Here is a 23,584-nt window from a genome sequence, read left to right as displayed (position 1 = left end):
CAGCAAACACGCCTTCAAAGAACTGAGCACCTGCCTGCACTGCATCTGCGGCAACAGTCCGTTCAAGACCATCCAACAAATATCTCTCCCTAACTCCATTGTGTTAATCCTTGGCCGTACATCACCTACTGCATCACCAACTGCCACTGCCAGCGAAACCATTCCATCTCCAAAAATCATTGATGCCTGCACAATCTCATGAACTTCCAGTCTCGGCACAAGATAACCACGGCATCATTCTTCTTCATCTCGGCCACCAACTCTCTACTGCCTGACTTTCGAATTTAACCACAACACGGCCCTAACTCTCTTCCATTTCGTCTTCTCACCGGCTATCCTTCACCGAGCAACTGCATTGATAATCAAGCCCCCAAAATCCATTGCATATTAATGTGTAAGTTCATCAACCAAATGCCGAGACTCCATCATTTACGAATCCGTCATCATCAACAACTTCAAACCAACGGTATCCTTACAAAACTCCCACTGATGCGTTTTCTATTGCCCAACCATCTAACTTCAGATTGCATTTCACTCATTAGCTCACGACTCCAACTGACTGCTGCCTGCAACGAACCTATTAAGCCTGACCCATCACCAACGTTGTTGCTGCACTGCCTGATTAACCCTTCCTTCGACTGCCTACCACCAGCTCAACCTGAACTGCTATTTGACCCACTACTTTGACAATTAAGGGAATTCACCAGCTTAACAAAGTGAGCTGTTTGCTTCCTTGTTTTGTCTTCTTGCCCTGAGTGGTGCCATAAACTTAATGCCGTAAGATACCTGAGTGGGTGCGAAAATAATAGGTAGTTCCCATGACTTCCTTGTAGCTAAATCACACTGCCTTAGGTGCCATGAATGCAGCATTGGTTCTTTTAGTCGCAAACACTGTTGTAATTCCCAACTTAGTCGTTTATCTTTGAGATGGTCCAATTTGGTTGTACTTTCTACAAAAGCACTAAAATAGTGTCATTAGCCAAAATATCGAGTCCTAACTAATATAAATATGGGTATAAAATGTAGCAAATACGTGCTTATCATTAACCATACGAGAGTGATTGGCTTAATCGTTCATATACTCAACACAAGAGAAACTTATGGAGTAATAACTAAATAACCAAACATGATGATTAATTCAGTTCAAAATGCTCAACATAAAGTACCTTATGGAACAACCGACAAAGCTAATCAAAAATTAATCAACTTGGTTGTATCGTGCTCAACATAAGACACATTACGGAGCCTCACAGTATTACATAAAATATGGATCAGTGAAGATCAATACTGTGAAATACACAAGGATTCATTTTATCTTCAATCATTATATGCATAACAATAATTAATAGACATAATCCTTATACACAAAAGATTTTAACCTATCTTCCATAAAAGATTGATAATATAGGCTTAACTTTTGTATTTGTAAAAATTCCATTCATTCTTTAATCAATAAACGAATACCGATCACAAACAACTTTACTTTTGACAAAATATGGGACAACATAGTTCGCGGACGTAAACACCAATATCCCATAACAAATTGCAATATAACAAATCATAAAGATTAAATACTGCAAAACATCATCCTTCAAATAGTTTTAGAATTTAAACCAAAAAAACCTAAAAAGATGAAGATGAAAATAATAGCTATGTGTAATCACAATCATTTCTATTCGAAGCACTAGTTATTCTTCCAACTAAGCCAAAAAGAAGACATACTAGGCAACAATGTCTTTGAGAAATTCTTTATCATTCCTGAACTCCTTGTCTTCAATAGCCATTGGTACATAAGGTTCATGGAGAAAGGAGTTAATATCAACAAACCGTCTTGGCTGGTGATGTCGAACCAGGGCTTTCTGAATTTCCAAAGATCTTAAAACGCAAGCCTTTATTTCACGAATCTCCTTTACTTCCTTCAACTCATCAAGAACATCGGAAAACTTCTGAGAGTTAGAAGGGACAACCCTTGGCTTTCTTGTATTCCTCATTTCTTTCAAGGACGAAGTTACTGGAGATTTCTCTTTTTCCTTGATTGATGGCTTAACAATCATGTTGACATATTTTCCATCTAAAGACATGATGCTTTGAGAACAGTTATGACCAACTGGTTTTTGTGAATGGAATTCACAATCTCAACAAGCAGTCTTGAGATATAAAGAATATCAAAGAGGAAAAAGGAATGTAGGATTCGAAACCTTTACACAGGTTCGTGGACGTTCAACTCTAAACCCTATAAAGAGTAGAATTGTCGATAATAACCCTTTCTTTTATTTGATAGACAGAAAAAAGAACATACCTAAGAAAGAAAACTTTTCCTAAAGAATGTGCGTTCACAACCTTGTCTCTTTTAATCAGGCACATGAGACAAGATTTACCAATCAACACAATTAATTTTTGCTGTGGTGAACAACAATTTGTCCACCATTTTCCTCTTGAGAGGAATCCTCTGACTTTTGTTTATCAAAACGACTTGACCATGCTTTCTTCTCAAATGGTCTTGTTTTGTATTTGGAAATCTGGGAAGATTAATAAAATAGATTGGGTACGCTCATCGCAATACGAAAGTTTAAGTTCCTTCTTTTCTTCTTACACGAAGATAAAATCCTACATACCTCAGCGGTCTTCTGAGCAAGTTTAAGCTTCCTTGCTAATTGATTTGCTCTTCGTCGAAGTTTGTTGGCGTGCCTCATTTGATATTTGTACTTGTAACATCTTGATAGTTCATGACCCTTCTGAGAGAAAAACGAGCACGTCAATCTTGGATAATATTCAGGCATCTGTGGTGTGACTGCAGCTAAACACAAGGTAGATCCTGAAACATTACAGACATGAATCTTGGCGCCTCATCAAGTGTTCGGCTGAAACATTACAGACATGAATCTTGGCGCCTCTTGGGGAAAGATTGCAATGGCTCTCCCAATTCATCAAGTAAAGAAACACGGTGTCCGGTCATAATTGTAAAATAGGAGTAAAACGACTCTCCCATTGTATATTTTTTATCAGAGTTACACTGCTTACTAGTTGTATGATGATGCAAATAAAATCACTGGATGTATTCGTACTGAAAATTTCTTTTTATCAAATGGTAAACAAACACATCCTATCGAAATGATGTGAATTGGAATCTAGCTGACCAAGAGCTACTAAGAATTATAGAAATTGATAAAGTATGTAATTGAGAATGTCGCAAAACTCTTCCATCCGTAAGCAGATGGAAAAATCCTTCTTTCCAACAGAATCATTGCCCTGCATCCTGGTTGTAGTTGTGATAAGGTAGCTTGAAACATAAATCATGATCACTATCACACAGAACTTTGCCTACTTGAATCTATTGTTCCTAAGAAACTTATTGACGAATAATGAAAAACTTTAGTGCCGTTCCCTATTCAAACTGCCAATTCTATGATTTGAAAATGATTGTACCCTAACATGATATGTGGAGGTTCAAATATAGGATCCCAAATTATTCAACTCCAATGTATACGAACAGAACAAATTACCAAAGTATGCATCAAATCCTGCAATTGCAATTAGATCAAGTAACGACAACTTACATATTTACAAATCAAGCAAACATTAACACATTCACAAAGCAATGCAGCTTAACAAAAGCAAAGCAAGCAACAATTTACTCATTAAGATATTGTGAAAAGGTTTATGCAATCACAAGTTGAAACCCACATAAATCGATATACTTCAGAAGCTTAGATATGGTAAACAGAAAGAATAGACGCTAAGATATGGAAAACAAAAACACCAATCGAGATGATGTGAATTGGTATCTAACTGACCCAGAGTTACCAAAATACAGGAAATTGATACAACTGATGATGTAGCCATGAAATGTGTGAATAACTACTATTACAAGAAAATTCACTCATCCGGAAGAAGGTGGAAAAATCTTCGCTGCCAACAGAATCATTGTTCTGCATCCTGGTAGCATTACCGTGTAAGGTAACTAGGCAGTATTTACCTTTCCAATACATATGGAAAAGTAGCATTATCTGAAGACAAATAATTAGCTTGATTGTAGTTAATAACAGAGTTGAGACATAGATCATTATCCGTATCACACGTAACGCTGCCTACTTGACTACGTTGTTCTTATGAAATTTACTGATGAATGATGGCAAACATTAGAGATGTATTCTATTCGGACTTCCAATTCTATAACATTACAGTGATTGTACCTTTACATACCATGAGGAGGTGCAAACTTGAATCCCCAATGATCTAGATATTATGCTAAGAAGTAAGAACAAAATATACTACCTCATATTCAGTTTCCACTTTTTTTCTACCACACAATTATTCAACTCCAACGTACAAAAAAAAAAGAATCAAGTTACTAAAGTATGCATCACATTATCCACTTGTAATTAGATCAAGCAATCAACAAATTGGACATTGACAAAGCAATACAGCTCAACTAAGGAAAACAAACTTGCCATAAAGTTGAGATTCACAACATGAAAACAAAGTGACAGTATTTTTTACATCATACTAATCACACATATTGGTCGTTCATAAGATATGCAATGAAGAACAATCCCAATAACGCCTGGCAATTTCCTTTTCGATTCACAAACAAAGTTCATGAACTTACTTCCTTAAAACACATGTAAAAACATTGTTTCCTAGGATGAAATCCTCATCTCACACCCATACATAATCACAATATCATTCAAACGATTATGTCGATGTCTTACATACAAAGTTTAATGGTTAAGCAATAAAACTCGTATTGTATTCATTAATACTATGTCTATCTAGAGTATTCATTCTTCGCAGTTTTGTTTTTAATATGCACGACTTGAAAGATACTTAGGGAATGAAACAGTTCAAGTCAAATATCACTAACCTCAAGTGGAAGGATGATGTTGTGGTTGTAGCTCCTTACTTCTTCACTTCTTCAAGTCTTCGCAATACTTGTAATGTCTCAAATCCTAATACTTTCAAGCTAACCTATATGAAGTTGACTCTAGTACATTTAATCAAGCGACTCTTAAATGAGTTTTGGTTCACTAAAATATGACAACCAAACTTGACATACCAACGCTTGGTGGGTTCAACCGAGCTATGCTCTAACAAGACTAGAGGTATAAATGTGTGAATTTGGAGTTTAAATGAGGAGTATTTATAGAACTCAAAATTCTAGCTGTTGGATGATAAGATTATTCAGTCATCCAGATTTATCCGTTGGCGGTTTTGAGTCACACGCTGGACGATCTACTAGAGACGCTGGCGTTTGTTGAAAAACCGCCAGGTTTTGGGTCACATGCTGGTGTGTTCATTAGAGCCACTGGTGTTTGTAGGAAAACCACCAGTTTGTTCATCAAGCGCGCATGTAATCTACAACCGCACTCAACAAACCATCAAATTTATTGGTTTGTCCATCCGTTTTTCAAGTTTGTTGAGTCCATAATGGGATCAAAATGAACAAATCTTTGATTTGTTCATTCCATAGGAACTTCCCTAAGATCTGTTTGAACATTAATAAATATTCTTGCAACAAACCAAGTGATCTGCTCCCTTTAAATCTTGATTTTTTGATTCAAATAGGCAAAAGATATCAAATAGATGTTGGAAGGATCTGATGGTTGCGAAGAAGAAAAGAAGTAATTTTTCTCTAAACGGTAGTCAACGGGTTGGGGATGAAATATCTACCCCTTTCTAGATGATTTTAACTTAGATACTAAAATAACATGGATGAGATATTTATCCCTCTCTTCAAGACTTCATCTAACTCTCTGGTCAACTGATAAAATTTTCGAAATCCTCATCTTTCATGATCTTTTCATTAGAGAGATGTTGGGAGTCAAACAACTTTGTACTTCTAGATAAGTACTTGGGCCTTCCCATTCTTCTAGGTAAAGCTAAATCCGTCTCCTTCAGCTCTATCCAAGACTCCTGTGAAAACAAGCTTCAAGGTTGGTGCTCTAAAATTCTTAATCAAGTTGTTATAATAATATTAGTCAAATCAGTCCTTAATTCAATCTCTGCTCATTATATGAGTAATTTCAGGCTCCCAAAAAACATCATAAACAAACTTGATTTAATTCAAAGAAGATTTTGGTGGAGTCACAAGAACAACAAGGGCTCAAATCTGATATCCTGGAACTATTTTTGCTCTTCTAAAGCTCAGGGAGGGTTAGCTTTTGGGAATTTAGAACAATATGATAATGCTTTAATTACAAAATTAGCTTAGAGATTATGCATAGAGGAAGACAAACCTTGGACTCAAATGATGAAAGCTAAGTATTCTCCATATTGTCACTTCCTTCATCTTCAAGAATCTCATAACAACTCCTCTTGGATCTGGAAGGGGCAAGAAATAGGTCTCCAATATGTGAGGAAATTCCATAGATGGGATGTAAGATGTGGAACAAAAGTTTTGGTATGGTATGATAAATGGTTGCGAGGATTAGATTCTCCACCAATTCCAAATGATACTTTTCGCGAGCCAGCTAGAATAGTTCATCTTTATGATCTCATGCTACAACATCTAAGAAGATGGAATACCCAAATTGTGCAGGACTTATTTCCAGCAGAAACAACAGACCTAATTCTAAAATGCATCTCTAGTTCAGTGTGGAACTGACAAACTGATTTGCAAACCAAGTAGGTTAGGTGAATTCTCAGTCAAGTCAACTTATAATGTTTTAATAACACAATCTAGTTTCACTCATCAAAGGAATGATGCAAATCAAAATTCCATTTGGAAGCAACTATGGAAAACGAAAGTACCTCACAAAGTAAAATTGTTTATTTGGAAATTCCTCAAGAGAATTGTGCCTACTAGGGTTAAGCTAAATAAATATAAAAGTGAGATTGAAACCAGTTTCCGTAGATGCCTTCAAGTTAAAGAAACACTGCAACACCTGCTTATTGGTTGTGATCATTCCAGCTCAGTTTGGTTAGCTATGAATGTGAATGTGGCTACCATACAAGATCAACATACAGAAGTTACAGATTGGATTGCAAGCTGGTTTACCATGCCTGGTACTTCAAATATTCACAACTGCAGTCATTGGGTTTTAACTGTCATGATAATTGCCTACATTCTCTGAAAAATAGATGTCTAAAAGTCTTTGAAAATAAAAACCAAAGTGTTTCATTTACAATTCATTCAATTAAGAGCATGCTGAACCAATGCTCTGAAGAAAGCTCTTTGTCACAAGAGAAACTTCATCAATTTTGGTCTCCTCCACTTGCAGATGAACTAAAAATAAACTTAGATGCTTCATTATCCGTGATTCTTTAGGAATACATCTAACTTTGGAATTGGTTTGATTATCCGTGATCCTTTAGGTCAATGCTGGGGCATCAGAAGCAGATACTTCAATGGAGGAATAGATCCTGAACAAGCTTAATGTTTGGCCATGAAAGATGTTATATTATGGGCCAAAGATAAAAGCTTGCAGAAAGTAACTTTTGAAAGTGACTGCTTAAATGTAATTAACTCTATCAAGCATGCCACCCCTTCAGTTCAATGGACGAATCAAGGGATTGTAGAAGAAATAAGGCATATGCTTTCTTTTGTTTCTTGTTTTAGTATGAACTATGTTAAAAATATCTGCAAATAATATTCCGCATGTAATTGCTAATACATCTAGAACTGACAGATCATCTTTTGACTATGGCTATAACATCCTATAAATGTTTAACAAAGTTTCAGCGATGATCAATCAATTGGTCAGTCGAATATAAGGGGTTTGAATGCTTATGATAAATAGGTGGTTGTCCAAGACTTAATTACAGTATATAAGTGTTTAATTTGTTCTCTCCGGGAAACTAAGATGACTGTTATGTTTTCTTGGTTTATAAGACAATTGTGGTTTGATGCTGATTTTGGGATGGAGTATATACCTTCTCAGGGAGCTGCAGGTAACAGTGGATGTTTGCTTACAATTTGGGACAATTCTAAACTAGAGCTGCTGGATAAGAGAATGGGTGTTAACTTCATTTCATGTCTCTTTAAGGTTAGAAGTGATGGTTTTAAATTCATATTGACTAACGCATAATCTCCTTGTGATTTTAACATGAGAGAAATTTTCTGGAATGATTTGGTGGAGGTGAGAACTTGGTTTGCGGAAGCCTGGTTTTTTGTTGGAGATGTAAACTCAGTTAGAAATGACTCATAGAGAAACAAACCTGGTGGTGATATAAGGAATATGAATTTTCTGAATAAATTTATTGTTGAGCAGGAATTAATAGACTTGCCTCTAAATGGAGGATCCTATACATGGAGTAACAAACATGAAGATCTGTTATTATGCAGATTAGACAGATGTCATGCTTGTATTTCTTTTGACGCAAATTTCAGCAATGCTACTCAAACTGCTCTGGTAAGAACGATTTCTGATCATAACGCTTTACTTCTGGAGTTAACTTCTAGTGTTAGGAGTAACTCAAGATTCAAAATTGAGAATCACTGGCTTAAGCATCCTGATTTTATTAAATTGGTGGAAACCTGGTGGAATGCTATGGATTTTGTTGGTACCCCGGAATATGTACTCTTTAGAAAGTTACAAAACTTGTAGTACTTTATAAAGCCTTGGAGTAGAATTACTTTTGGGAGAGTAAGAAGGAAGGAGGATGAGTTGACTGAGAAGATTAAATCTTTGAATTTGGCTGAAGAGAATGTTGCATTAACACAAACTCAACTTGAAGAAAGAACAACATTATTAACTTCGCTAAATAATGTAAAGATTACTAGGGCCAGGATGGCGTTTCAAAGAGCTAAAGTCAAGGGCTTTAAAGATGGTGATAAAAACACTCAATATTTTCACAAAATTGCCAACGGAAAGAGGCAAAAGAACTGCATCACCAAGATGGAAGTGGATGGTTTGGATTTATTTAACCAGAAGATAATAAAAATGGAGATTCATCAATACTACTCTAGCCTGTTTACTGGTAATTCTGATATTTCTCCCTCTTTTGATTATATGAATTTCAGAACAGTTGATACTACTCAACAATGTTGGGTAGAAAGACCTTTTGAGGAGGATGAAGTAGTGAATGCAATCAAGATTTGTGGTGCAAACAAAGATCCAGGACCTGATGGGTACAACTTGGAGTTTTATAAAGCTTGTTGGAGTATTTTGAGAAGGATGTCATGGTTGTTATTAATGAATTCTACTGCAAAGGGAAGCTGGATTGGAGATTCAATATGTCCTTCTTGAAGATCATTCCAAATAAGGAGGATTCATCAACTGTCAAAGACTTTCATCCGTTAAGTCTAATAAGCAGTTTCTACAAGATATTTTCCAAGCTTGTAGATGAAAGGCTTAAAGTGGCGATGCCAGGTTTGATCTCAAACTCGCAGGGGGATTTTGTTAAAGATAAGCATATTTTGAATGGTATTTTAATTTCCAATGAATGTATTGACAGTAGATTGAGACAAAAGAAACCAGGCATTATGTGTAAAATAGATATGCACAAGGCTTTTGACAACGTCAGTTGGCCCTTTTTTCTATCTTGAACAAGAATGGCTTTGGAGAGAAGTGGATCTAGTGGATGAGGTGGTGTGTTACAGGCGCAAAATTTTCGATTCTAGTGAATGGGGAAGCAACAAACAGGATTACTCCTTCTAAGGGCATTAGGCAAGGTGACCCATTGTCACCATTTCTGTTTCTCCTGGTTGTAGAGGTTCTCTCTATGTGAATTAATGTAGCCGTGGCACAAGACAGAATCAGTGGTTTTCAAGTTGTGGAGGGTGGAACTGAGATTTCGAACTTACAATTCGCTGATGACACTATAATTCTTTTGAATGCCTCGGTGGAGGAGGTAAAAAGACTTCTCGTTATTTTGATGATGTTTGAAGTTCTAACAGGGTTAAAGCTAAATTTAGAGAAAATCTGTATGAGTAGTATATGAGCGGATGATTTGGTTAGTGAGATGGTGTTTGAATTGGGTTGCAAAATTGAATCACTCCCGGTAAATTATTTATGAATGCCTATTGGAGCAGGAAGGAGAAGTACTGTGATTTAGGAAATTGTAATTCAAAGAATGCAAAAGAAGTTGGCACCTTGGAAAAGAAAATACCTGAATAAAGCCGGTAGAATAGTTTTGATCAGAAGCACACTTGAAAATCTAGCAGTTTACTTCATGTCCCTGCATTAATTATCTCCCAGATTCAGTGGAGAAGATATTTAACACCATTATGAGGAAATTTCTTTGGGGAGAAGATAATGAGAAGAAAAAGATGAGCTGGATTTCATGGAAGATGATTTGTAGACCTAAGAAAAAAGGAGGCTTGGGTATAAGAAGTTTAAGGTTTTTAAATAAGGATTTATTGGCTAAATGGAACGGGAGGTACTGCAAAGAGAAGATTGTGTTGTGGAGGCGTATTTTTTGCAAAAAAAGTAAAGCAGATGTGAACTATTTAGTTCCATTGCAGGTTAAAGACTCTGTTGGTAGAAGCCTAAGGTTCGACATTCAAAAAGTTAATGATGTTTTCTTTAGTGTTGTTTCTGTTCAGGTTAAAGATGGAAACTCTATTCGTTTTTGGCATGACTGTTTGGCTAAGAAGAAGGCTCTTAAAGATATATATCCAAGACTTTATAAGTTGAGCAGGCAGAAGTTTGAGATTGTGGCAGCAATGAAGTATGGTGGATGTAATTTTCAATTTTCAAGATTTAAATCCTGCGGAGAGAATAAATCTAGAGATTAAATTTGATATTCATAATGTGAATCTGGTTCATGGAGAGGAGGATGGTTTAGAGGGTGATTGCACGGAAAAAGGTATTCATAAAACTTTAACTGAAGTTGATCCAGATTGGGATGGTTGTTATATCTTGAACAAGAAGTTTGTGCCACCAATTCTTTTTTTTTTGGGGGGATTCATTGCACCATGTTCGCATGTTGCAGAGCAGAGGAGTTGATATCCTTTTGAATCAGTGCTTGTTTTGTAATTCTTCAATAGAGAACATAAAGCATCTTTTCATTCATTGCAACTGGGCTACACATTTATGGGAGGTCTTCATCTCTGCGCTTAATATAAATTAGGTAATGCCGTATGACTTTAAGGTATTAATGCAGTCTTGGAGGATGGAGAGGGTTTCACAGAGGAAAAAGATAGTCTGACAACTAATGCCATTCGCCATCTGCTGGGAATTATGGATCTAAAGGAATAGACGAGTTCATGGAGGAAGAGCAAAGAACAAGGAGGAATTGGTGTATGCAGTAAAGCTTTGGATCTGTATCTGGTGCTCTACTTCGGACATCTTAAAAAAAAAATCGATGAACCAGATTCCTCGTCATTGGGAGGATATAATGGATATGTAATTTCTGTGTTTCCATATCTTGTTGGAAGGTCTTTTGGCCACTGTATATATCTCCATAAATAACTTTTTCCTTTTTAATATATCCTTCCTTTTCAAAAAAAAAAATATATTTGTCAGTTGAAGTTATGTAAGACAACTTAAGAAATAAAATGTGATCTTTTGCACAAAAAAAAAAGAGAAGAATTTAGGAAAAACGCACCCGTGCCAGATAATTGGGGCTGAAATATCATTTTCTGAATGATGGTTAGTAGTACTAGACACACTGTAGTAGTCAAACGGATAGTAGGTAGGGCTGTCAATGGATATTCGATATCCGGTATCCGTTTCCGAACATCCGGATTCCGTTAGGTTAATATCCGACATAATGGCTATCCGATATCCGATAACCTTAACATAACGGATATCCGTTTATTAACATAACGGTATCGGTTAAGGGAGTTTCCGTTAGGTTAATATCCGATACCGTTAGTGTATAACTATATCATAAAATTTTCGGAAATTTTCGATACCTAATACCCTTTAGGTTTACTATTTAGCCATTTGATTACGTCTCTCCTTAGTAAATATCGGAAATTATCGAATATTAACGGAAATTATCGGAAATTATTGAATATTAACGGAAATTATCGGAAATTATTGAAAGTTTTTTGTATCATGAGTAGATAACGGAAATTAACGGAATAATATCCGATATCCGATAGCTTATCCTTAACCTTATCGATATTGAATTTTTGAATTCCGACGGATATTATCGGATACCGGATATCCGACAACCCTTAACCTTAACCTTATCGGTATTGCCAATATCCGACGGATTTTTATCTATTGACAGTCCTAATAGTAGGGGTTGGTGGCCTTGGGGCTGAAATATCAAGTTATTCCCTTCAGTAAAGCACTTGGCTTTTTGACAAGCACTTGGCACTCGGCTAAAATAGGCCTGGTTCTGTATTCAAGCGTCCAGTCTTCTTAGAATGAGAACTTTTGGTTGGAGTATTTTAAAACAATATCCATAAATTTGGATGGAGGTGAAAAAGAATATAATTACATTATTGCAGACATTTCTTGAAGAAAGCACAGAAAATTACCAGGTAGGCCTGTCAATGGAAGAATATCCGTCGGATATTTAGAATTCTGATATCCGACAGGTTAAGCACTATCGGATATTCGATATCCGATAATATCCTATACGATATCAAAATCAGATATCGATTCCGATAGGTTAAGCTATCGGATATCGGATATTTATCCGATAATATCCGATTCTGACAAGAAAAACAACTATTGTCTGTAAAACATATGTAGAGCAGCAAAGGTGATATTTAAGTTAAATTTCTCATACATACCATCCAAATTGTCTTCAAAAAGTCTTAAAACATTACTCTTAAGTAGTTATGTCTCTAAGTAAGTCTCTTACACACGCATACATGAAAAGAAACACAAGCAAATGCTATAGAAAGTAAGATAAGTATCTGTCACTCTCCTCTCCAGGCTCCAGCCTCTGACCCTCTTGAGTCTTGACTTCATTCGTCGTTGAATTCCAAATTTTCCATATCTGCATCCAGACAAACACACATAGATTATATCCAAATTGAAGTGCTAACAAGTAACAATAAATAGAGATTAGTAGTATTTCAGAGAAAACATCTAAGTAGGTAGTTTGTTTTGTACTGCTCATTGCTCTCTAAATCAAAATATACGGGTCAAAACCAGCATCCGGTATGCTTTTCTCTTATGTAGTCATAACACATTTCAATAGGAACTAAGAAGAATAACAGATTACAGATGGATCTATGCACTGAGTTTAAGCAAAAAAAAAAAAAAAATATGTTACCTTCACAGATGAAATCTGGCAACCAATCACTTAAGCACAACAATGCTTCAACAAGCTCTGGATCTAATGAAGCTCTGTTTGTTGTAAGCACTCTACCACCTGCACTGAACATTGATTTGGATGCCACACTAGTGACTGGGATAGCCAAGACATCTCTTGCCAGCTTTGCAAGAGTTGGGTACTTAGGTGCATTTAGCTTCCACCAACTTAAGATTTCAAACAAATACTCATCTTTTGGTGAGCCTTTGCTAAGCATTGGTTCTTCTAAATACTTGTCCAACTCAGACTTCTGCACCTCAAATTCAATGTTCTCGATCATAAACTCAGCATATTCAGGATCATGTGCTTCATCTGGATTGTCTGAATCCATCATACTTGAGCTAGAGACAGAGCCGCGGGCGCCAAAATAGTGTTCATAGGCATTTGAGTTTTGTGAATCATACTCATAAAAAAGAGCTGTCAATTTTGTTTTGAATTTGTTATACTCCACTGCATAGCCAGTTCCATACAACTTCTTATAACGAAACTCTACCCATCTGGCTTTGTATCTAGGATCTAACACAACTCCGATGCCCATAACCAAATTACTTTCAAGCCAATACACATCGAACTTCTCCCTCATCTTCAACCCCATTTCTCTGATATACGCATACTCACTGCCTTCCCATTGTTTGATGCACTTGTTAACTTCATAGACCCCATTGTAGTACAGATTTGCAGTTGGATACTTCATCACTGCAAACCTGGTTGAAACATCATTAAACACCTCTAAACACTTGAAAATAACTACCCCTTGTTGCCACTCGTCTCCACTTGGTATACAATCGAATTCAGGATCAAGGACAACAAATCTTTGAAACCCTTTTTTCAACTCAATTGTATTTTTAAGCATAAGAAAAACTGAGTTCCATCGAGTGTCCACGTCAAGACTAACTGCCTTTCCAGACAACCTACATTGTGACAGTGCCGTTTCAAACCTCTCTTTCCTAGCTTGTGAAGCTTTAACATACTTAACACAATCTCTAATTGATTGCACAAACTTAGCAGCAACTTTCATACCATCTAGGACAACCAAATGAAGAATGTGGTTGGCACACCTCATGTGAAACAATTCCCCATCAAGAACTAGACAATCCTTATTATTTAGCCACTTAATAAAATTTCTCATCATCACACCATTAGCAGCAGCATTATCAGCAGTTAAAGAAAGGAATTTCCTATCTATGTTCCATTCAATAGTGCAAGTTTTGATACATTCTGTGAGAACATCTCCTGTGTGTGGTGCTGGCACTAAAATATAAGTTAAATTTTTCTTAACCAAATTCCATTCATCATATATGTAGTGGCATGTTACACAACAATACCCATCTTTAGTATGCTTAGCAGTCCACATATCAGTTGTAAGACAATATCTAGAGGTCAGATTATCCAATTCTACTTGCAATTCTAGTTTCTGTTCATGAAAAAACTTCATCACACGTCACTTCTGGTTGTGTTTATACTCATGATCTTAATAGCAGGGTTCAAAGACTTTCAAAACATTCTAAAGTAAAAATGTTGAGCCATGTTGAGAGGGTAATCATTCTTAGCAATCATTTTAACCATGTATTCCCTAGAAACTGCAGGATCATACTGCCAACTAGCTAATTTTAAAGCTTTGTTACCTGCTGTTTTCAGTGAAGTAGAAATCTGTTGTTGTCCATCCTTGTTATGTGGTCTCTTTTGGAAAATCTTTAGATGATTACGCAATCTTGTAGTACCACTGACACTATCAGCATCAACTACCTTCTTGCAATGATGGCATGTACCTAGTACAACAGCTTCCCTCACGTGTGTTTTCTTGTTGTGTCTTACTTTACAATCCCTTTCAAATTCATCCCACACTGGTGACCTTATTGCTCTAAGCTTTTTCTTCAGAGCAGTTATCAGTGGATCCTCACCACCTTATCCATCTTCATCATCTGTATGAGAGCATGGCATGTTATCATCAGCTAGGTTCTCTTCTGGTTCTGGTAATCTCCTAGTGTCACTAGTACCCGGTGTTGAACCAATTTCTGAAGCTTGAACACTTTTTGATTGTGAACCACACCTAGAAACGACAGCATTTGATTGAGATTGAGGCAAAGGGGTTGACTTTGAGGTTGCAACTGTCTTGCCCTTGGCTGGTTTTTTTAACATTTTCGCAAGTGCTTGTTGTGTAGCCTGTGTATTCCAGTTCAACCAATTTTCATATCAAACCCAAATTTACTGTATCATGAAGTAACACAACATGCCAAATTCAAACCCTAGCAAAGAAATTGTAAAAAAAAATAGCTTCAGAACAGAAAAACCCTATGTAGTCCAAGCATAAATTGACGAGAATAGGTAGTTATAGTCATAGAGGCAGTTGAATTACCAAATACAAAACCCGTTGGTCGAAAAATCATTGAATACAAAACCATCTCAAAAATAGATCAATCCAATCAAACCCTAAAACTATATCAATATTTAAGTTAAACCCATCTCAAATCTTTCTTTAATTTCATCCATACATGTAAGTCATATCAAACCTTAATTTTTGATTGCAAGACAGAAACCCTATTTTCATATGAATCGATGAATCGAACACAAAAATCGAACATAGAAAATAGAAGAGAATCAGTACCTGATTGAGCGGGTGAGTGATTGATAAACAACTGAGTGATTGATTGATCTAGAGAGGCAGAAACAGAGTGGAGACTCGAGAGCGACGAGAGTGGAGAGCAGGAGAGCTGACTGTCGACTGAGAAACTAAGAAGAGAAGAAAAAATGAAAAAAAAAATGACTTCGAGTGTCTAGTGGAGTGAAATAACTAGGGTAGGAGAAAATTACAAGTACGTCCTTACTCCTTAGCATATCGGATATCTAAACAAATGGATATAGGCTAATCCGATTCCGATATGGTAAGAAAGAAATATCCGATATCCGATAAAACGGATAAAATTCTATAGAATCTCGAATAATCGAAAACGGATTCCGGATATCGGACGGATATTGACAGACCTATTACCAAGCACCTGCTTCCGTTTTATATAGAGATATGGAACCGTTTTATATAGAGATATGTCATATCACAGATTCACGGCACTAAGTGCAGTAAGTGTAAACATTTTTACAGAAAGACGGCATCCTTGACCTTCAGCTCCTGCCTCTTCTTCCACAGCTACTCCAAAAATATCAAGTTCTTTCCAGAATGTGTCGGTATGACCAGGAATGCTGTAGGAAACAATTCAACTTACCCCGTTAGACTGGACTGAGTAAAGCTGTAAAGATAAGAATGAAAGCAGTTCCCTCTTCCCAACGGAAATGGAATCCTGGGGACCCTTTACTTTTTTCATTTTAAGGACAATATAGAACCGACTAGTAGGAACTAGGACTCTAGCAGAAATCGTCACGTTTGGATAACAGAAGCACTTCTCCATAATCAAGTAAGCACAGAAGTTATAAGCAAAAACATTTTAATAGCGCTTTTGGATACCCTTCTAGAAGTCAAAACGTAAGAAATTAGTTTGGGCATAAAATTTCAGAACGACTGTTTAAAAGAAAAAAAGTTGACCTTTTAGCTCATTTGGATAGAACATGGGAACATTGGGAAGTAGCTTTTTTGACTTCTAAAAGTCGAAAAGTCATAAGCTAGTTTGGCTGTCAAATTTTAAAACGGCTTTTAGGAGTTGAAAAGTTAAATTTCGTTTCTGACTTCGATTTCTGGAGAAGCAGAAGTCAGAAACATATTTGTATCCAAAATATTTTTGCTTTTGACTTTTGTTTTTGGAGAAGCAAAAATAATTCTGCTTCTGGTATCCAAGCGCGCTAAACAAAAGAATTATTTTTTTGCTTCTGGAAATCATTATGAAATTATGTACTTTTGATATTTTCTTTCGCTTCCGAAAGTTAAAAAGACAACTTGTGGTCGGGTGTTTGGATATAATAAGTCAAAAAACAAAAAATCGGTTTGGTTATGCTACTTCAAAACGACTTCTAGATGACAGCATGACCGCTTTACTGGATGACAGATTTCAGGGAGGGAGGCCGATAAAGAATCCAAATTGGAACAACTAGAATGGAATTGTGGCGAAGTTCTAGGAATTATCCAAATCTTGTGTTTCAGCATGCTTTACGACTAAAAACAAGAAACAAAAAAAGAAAAGAGAATTGGACCTTTTCTTGATATTTTGCAAACATGAACGGCAGGCACAATAGAAAGTGGAACACAAATTACCATTAATAGGACAAACACTACTAGCGACGACTAATAACTCACGCTACGACATGGTAACCTAAACATCCTTTCAAAATGATACAAATTGGAATCCGACTGACCCAGAGTTAACAGTACAGAAAATTGATACAACTGAGGATCGGCAAATTCTTTAGATGTACTGTGTGGTAAGGTGTGTTACATGATAACCAGTTAAAGTAAATCCTCTTTCTGCAATCTCGCAATACAAACAGCAGGTATATTCCAGAAAGCAGCAATACTGGCTTCCTCACCCTACAGCTCCTGCCTCTTCTTCCACAGCTACTTTGATGAATCAAGTTCTTTCCAGAATGAGACGCTATGACCAGGAATGTTATGGAAAACAATTTAGCATTACCTGTTAGTATGGAACTCAGTTATTACAACAAATAGAGCAAGAAATTCTAATTTGATCATGAAGAAAGATAATGTATTATCAATAATCAGTACCCTCATCAACTAAAACCAAAATCCTAATCTAGAGGTACAGCGCCTAGATACTGCATTGCAGTGAGTTATCCAATTAACGGCCGCAGTCTGCAGATGCTCATTCCAGCAATTTCTCAACAGGCAAAAGAGACATGAATCTTGCAAAATCAAGTATATGACCTTTTGAGTCGAGGCCTTCATGTGCAGTAAAGTAACAAGATCGGGTTCCTTGTGGGGAACGACTGCAATGGCTCTCTCAGTTTATCAAGTAAAGAAACATACATGGTGCTCGGTGATAATTGTAAAATATGAGTATAACGCGACTCTCCCGGTGTATGTTTTTTATCAGAATTACATTGCTCACTAATTGTAAGATGATGCAAATAAAATCACTGGATGTAAAAACTTAAGCTACAAGTTCGTAATGAAAAATTCATTTTATCAAATGGCAAACAAACACATCCTATTGAAATGATGCTAATCGGAGTTTACCTGACCTAGAGTTATTAAAAAGTACATAAATTGATACAATCGAGGATTTAGGCATGAGATGTGTGGAAAATTACAACTATAAGAAAATGGCAAAATCCTTGTGGGCAACAGAATCATTGTCCTGCATCCTGGTGGTAGTTGTGTTAAGGTATTTACCGTACTTTGAAACATAAATCATGACCACCATAACACAGAACTCTGCCTACATGACTCTATTGTTCCTGCGAAACTTGTTGATGAATAATGACAAACTTTAACAGACTCAACTCGCTATTCGAAACTACCAAATCTATGATATGAAGGTGATTGTACATTAACAGGACATGTGGGGGTTCAAATTTGGGTCCCAGATTACTCATTGAGCTAAGAAGTAAGATCAGGCTCAACTTCCTCATACTACTGAGGAAATCCGAAACCTTCAATTTCCATGGTCTTGCTTCCATATACTTATTCAACTCCAATGTATGGGAACAGAACAGAATACCAAAGTATGCATCACATCCTCTAATTACACGTTCACAAAGCAATACAGCATAGCTAAAGAAAACAAAAAAAAAACAAAAAACATCATACAGTTGGTCGCATAAAAATAGACCAAGAGTAAGCTTTGTATAATACTCATTAAGATATTGTAAAAAGGTTTATGCAATCTCAAGTTGAAACCCACATAAATCTATATGAAAACAGACTAAGAATATTACTTCAGAAGCTCAGAGAAGATTACCAGTTAATAAGTGTATCCAGTGATCTCATCTAGTTAGCTTCTTTCTCGACAAATCACGGGTCTGTCTCCTCAATTTCAGCTGACTCCATTGTTCTTATATCTCCTTCTCCTAATTCTTTCAAAGAAACTAAGGTGTTCTTGTGAGAGAATATTTGACTAATTGCTGCACCAAAGTCCACAAGCTTTTTCGAGGTTGAAGCTGCTGCATCATAAATGTTGAGAGAGCTGTAATCGTAACATAAAACACCACAACTCTTGGTAACGGCTAATGGTTCTTTTCCAGGAAGAGTAAATGCTCCACTCCAACCCAATGGCTCATGTTCCACCTTCTCTTTCAAATCATGAATATCATTCTTCTCTCTCAGTAGCCATATGTCACAAAGTAGTATGTCTCCGTTGAAGTAATAGATGGAATAATATAAAACCCCGCCTAACTCCCCTATAAAATAAGTAACACGCCTACCATCTGGTGGCACAGAAGGTGGTGAAAGATGTTCACGAAACCTTTCCTCGGTCAAATCATAAACTAAAACCCTTCCTTTTCCATCATTTTCCTTCCAATGAAGAGCTACGTTTGCATAAACACCAGGTTCAGCATAACATATGGAAAACGCCAATTCCAATTTCCCAACAGTTCTCCACCCTTCCCCAATAGTTCTCCACCCTTTGCCACTGCCAAGAGTGTATACCGCAGCCTCTATAAAACTAGGTTCTCTCTTCGATTGGTACAACAAAACAACCTTATACTGATTTGTTAAAGGAAGGTAACCAAATCCAGTTGAACAATGAATATACTTATCACCAGATTCACCACATCCCCTCTCAAATTTTGGAAGAATAACATATTTTCTTGTCAGGGGATTACAAATTATGGAAGTATGATCAGCTTTATAAAGACAGACTAACCCATTAATCGATCCAATAAGGATATACTCAGATGTAAATGGAAGTGTGAAATTGAACCTTCTGAGACTATGAGCAAGTGTTTCATCATTATACTCAAAATACTGATGTTCTTGATGCTTAGATTTGACAAGAAAAGAGGTCTTACCAGATTCAGCTGATTGATTAAGATGAGATAAATACATTTGATAGAAGGATGGATGATGAGAGACAAGATCCCTCCATGATCTACAAACTATGTTGGAATCTATAATTGATTCTGTCGGTAGACGAGTGATGATTTCAAGTAGAATTTCTGCTGGGAAATTGTTGAGATTCTTCATTAATGAAGATGGATTTACACAGAGAAGAAAATGTTAGGGTTTGAAAAATTGGGAATTTTGGTTGCTGAGATAGAGTAAAGTTATGGGTTTGTGGCTTTAATAAGAAAGAAACTCTGTGGAGAAGAATATAAACTTAGTGAAAACCCCAATTAGAATTGAGAGGCGACGGAGGAAGGAGGAGGAGCTGAAGCCTTGATCTGCGAGGGCAGCTATATAAATGGAATAAAGAGTTAAAATGGAAGTGTTCTTTAAATGTTAGTACTTTTTTTTTATTTGGCATCGACTGGTGTTTGAGGCAATCTCCTCGGCCGAGTCAAACGATTTTGTCCCCCATATCTCGTCTCGCCGATATTGGGTTATTTTGTTTTTGTTACTCGGGTTTTTTTTTGTATAATTTTTGAATTTGGTCTAATATTTGTCCAGGTTGGTGTTTGGTACTTGGATTTAAATGTTGACCCACGTTGACTACGTTAAAATTTGATTTTTGTTTAAATACTCCCTCCGTCCCTATTATATACGGAAAATGGGTCATTTGTCCAAATATTTTTAAAACATGGTTCAAATGGACGAGTAAAATTAGTATGGGTGAAATGGACACCAAAAAAATAGCAAGGATGAAACTGGATTCATCCTGACTTAAACTTAAAAAATAGCAAGGATGAAACTGGATGCATCCTGATGTAAATTAAAAATAAGAAAAAGTATTCGAAAATGGCTAAGATGAAACTGTTTACATCCCGGCTATTTTTACATTTTTGTGAATTTAAACATTATCAAAATCTAGATGTCCTTTTCACCCAAGAATTGTTGATTTTGGTATTTTTAACCAATTTTTTGTATTATATAGGTAGAAAAGCAGAAATCTAATAGAATAAGGAAGTTTTTGGTTTTCACAAATTTTCTCTTACTTTTTACCCTCGTCTTATTATTCTGCCTATATAGGAATAAAACCATTATGGCTTTTGTTAACTTGTATACCTATATACATGTTAAGGTTTAATAAAGAGTTATTTTATTTCATTAGAACTTGTGTTTTTTTTGTCTTATTCTGCTAGAAATTGGTTTTTCTTGCATGAAAAATAACAAATCTTTTTCCCAATGTAAATAACCATTGTTTTCAATGCAATAAAACAAACAAATCTTGTTTTCAATGCAAAAAATAGTTGTTTTAGTGAACCTTAACATGTATACGGGTATACAAGTTAACAAAACCCAAATATTATATATTAATAAATCTATAAATCTCCCCACCTCACGTTAAAGTAAATTGTATGATAACCTTTTTTTTTACTCGGTAAATTATATGATAACCAAGCATCATAAATAGGGGTATATGAGAAAAAAACAACCTTGAAACTAGAACTCCGCCTATCTAATGGAACTACAAAATTTACAAACTCCGCCTATATAATAGGGACGTAGGGAATAATTTTCGACAAAATAAAATAGGCCAAATTAGCTAACGTCGTCAACGTCTCCGTTAGCAGTGCAATTTACAGGCACCGGTAGTAGTCCAATTTACAGTATAAACGATTATGTTCTTCCTCGAACCCAAATTGAAGAACCCTAATTCCAACAATTACCAATTAGTTAACAAAACAATTAAAACAATCGAATCGAGTATATTGAAATTTAGAAACCAAACAATTGAATTTCCAATTTTCGTAAACCAAACAAAACCCTTATTTATTAAATCAAATCAAAATCACATTCTAAACTCACATGACTATGTCTAGCTAACAACACTCGAAATTATCGGCAGATATGTCCTTGTTTACTTTCTTCACATCCCAAATTCTTTGAAATCATGTCCGTCATCAGAAATAACGACAACAAGATTTCTCTTCTTCCCTGTTTCCGGTCGAAAGCAGTGAACCACTTAGTACCAAATACACATTAACAGCATCATTTTCTCAAAGTTCTTCCACAACGATTTCAATTCTTTTTTCCTGATTTTTCACCACAGCAAAACCCAAATCTTTACAAACTCCATCCATTTTTTTGTCAAGTATAAACTCGTCTCATACCAACTTTCCTCATCACATGAGTACTCTAAACTTCCTTTTAATTCTAGTGTTTCAATATCTTTTTCTTCCGGTGGTGGGGAGTGGAGATGAAGGAGAAGAAGAAATAGTTTAAGGTTTATTATAAAGATCCAAGAGATATTATAAAATCTGTTTTTTAATTTCGCTGTTGTGTTGATTTGGGAAGAAGTAAAGATATAAAATCTAAATTTGAAACACGGAAAGCTTGTTGGATAGAAATCTGCTGGTGTAATAAGAAATGAGTTGTAATCCTAGATGTGAAAATTTTAGATGGGTAAAATAGGTTAAAGGACTTGACCGGTCATTGTTAATAAAGTTCAAAATATTTTAGTAATTAACATTTAGTGGACGGAATTCGGTACACGTAATCACTTGACACAATCAACCAAAGTCGACATTTTATCCAAGTACCAAACGCAAAGCTGGACAAATGTTAGATCAAACTCAAAAACTGGACAAAACCTGAGTACCAAAAACATTTTTTTTTGTTGTTGATAGCCCATATAGGACTGTGAGTCTGATCATCCAATTCACAGTCGATTGGCATCTCGCTGATATTCTTTGATTCGTCTCTTCAAAAGGCGAGAACAAAAAAAATCATCGAGATCTCGGCTGAGATTAACTACATTATTGATGATTCATAGTTAAGGTTACAAAGAGTTCAAGTACATCAAATTTTAAGAACCAAATTGAAATACCAATACAACTTCAAGTATTCTAACAAGAATTCTAAAGAAAATCTAAATAAGGCTAGAAACATGTATGAGTAGAGAACCGATTGAATCGATGGAGAAACGGTTTTCGGATCAATACTCCATCATTTTTGTTGATTATCTTCTTCTATAGAAAGAGATTCTTCAAAGTAGGAGTGATTTGATTTAAGTCTTGACCAGAATGATGAAGGTTCCGACGTAACTTTCGATGGCCGACGGTAATCTTTGAGGTACCTAAAAACTAAAATATCCAACAGAGAACAACCATTGAAGTCGACAAAAGAACCTTTAAGAAAATAGAAACAAGCGTCATGAAAAGGTAGACAACTTGCCGCCGGGAAGGGAGGATAAATCCTAAAACTAAATCTAAAAACCATTAAACCCTAACTAAAACTAAAAACTAATTAACTAAAAAATGAAAGGAAAATGGGGTACTGCTCAGATTTGCTCCAAGAAAGCATATCTGAGCAGTTAGAGCTCGCTGGAAAAGAGAGTTAGGTTGCCTGAAATCGCCTGTGAGAGAGGAAAGTTTTGTGTTGTTAAAATGGAAGTGTTCTGTAAATGGTAAGAGTATTTTT

At 36.0% G+C, this 23,584-nt stretch overlaps 2 protein-coding genes across 3 annotated transcripts; one reads left to right on the top strand and one right to left on the bottom strand.

Annotated features, from left to right (window-relative positions):
• The first annotated feature begins 7,802 nt into the window (after positions 1-7,802).
• Positions 7,803-9,188, top strand: LOC113316559. The gene is made up of 3 exons (XM_026564718.1): positions 7,803-7,985; positions 8,211-8,351; positions 8,547-9,188. Exons 1-3 carry the CDS (start codon positions 7,803-7,805, stop codon positions 9,186-9,188), a joined length of 966 nt encoding a protein of 321 aa, XP_026420503.1.
• An 8,151-nt stretch (positions 9,189-17,339) lies between these two features.
• On the bottom strand, positions 17,340-20,488 carry LOC113317882 (putative F-box protein At1g32420). Of its 2 annotated transcripts, none has more exons than XM_026566002.1 (2): positions 19,023-20,488; positions 17,340-17,735 (listed from the first exon to the last, which is right to left on the bottom strand). In XM_026566002.1, the coding sequence occupies exon 1, from the start codon at positions 20,246-20,248 to the stop codon at positions 19,076-19,078; it is 1,173 nt and encodes a 390-aa protein (XP_026421787.1). In that variant the 5' UTR covers positions 20,249-20,488; the 3' UTR covers positions 17,340-17,735; positions 19,023-19,075. The 2 variants fall into 2 exon arrangements, with proteins under 2 accessions (XP_026421787.1, XP_026421788.1); XM_026566003.1 differs by having other exon boundaries at positions 17,340-17,696.
• Positions 20,489-23,584: the final 3,096 nt, after the last annotated feature.

Source organism: Papaver somniferum, chromosome 10 (assembly GCF_003573695.1).
Source record: "Papaver somniferum cultivar HN1 chromosome 10, ASM357369v1, whole genome shotgun sequence".
NCBI classification, from domain to species: Eukaryota; Viridiplantae; Streptophyta; class Magnoliopsida; order Ranunculales; family Papaveraceae; genus Papaver; species Papaver somniferum.
Note: the sequence above shows the minus strand (reverse complement) of the source record. Positions and strands in the feature narration are given on the sequence as shown.

Bases quoted from the DNA above. Each gene is read 5' to 3' on its own strand.
- LOC113316559 (XM_026564718.1), top strand. From the start codon at position 7,803: ATGACTGTTATGTTTTCTTGGTTTATAAGACAATTGTGGTTTGATGCT. The intron at 7,986-8,210 runs GTTAGAAGTGAT...ATTGTTGAGCAG, and splicing joins TCATTTCATGTCTCTTTAAG to GAATTAATAGACTTGCCTCT. The intron at 8,352-8,546 runs GTAAGAACGATT...CAAAACTTGTAG, and splicing joins ATGCTACTCAAACTGCTCTG to TACTTTATAAAGCCTTGGAG.
- LOC113317882 (XM_026566002.1), bottom strand. From the start codon at position 20,248: ATGAAGAATCTCAACAATTTCCCAGCAGAAATTCTACTTGAAATCATC.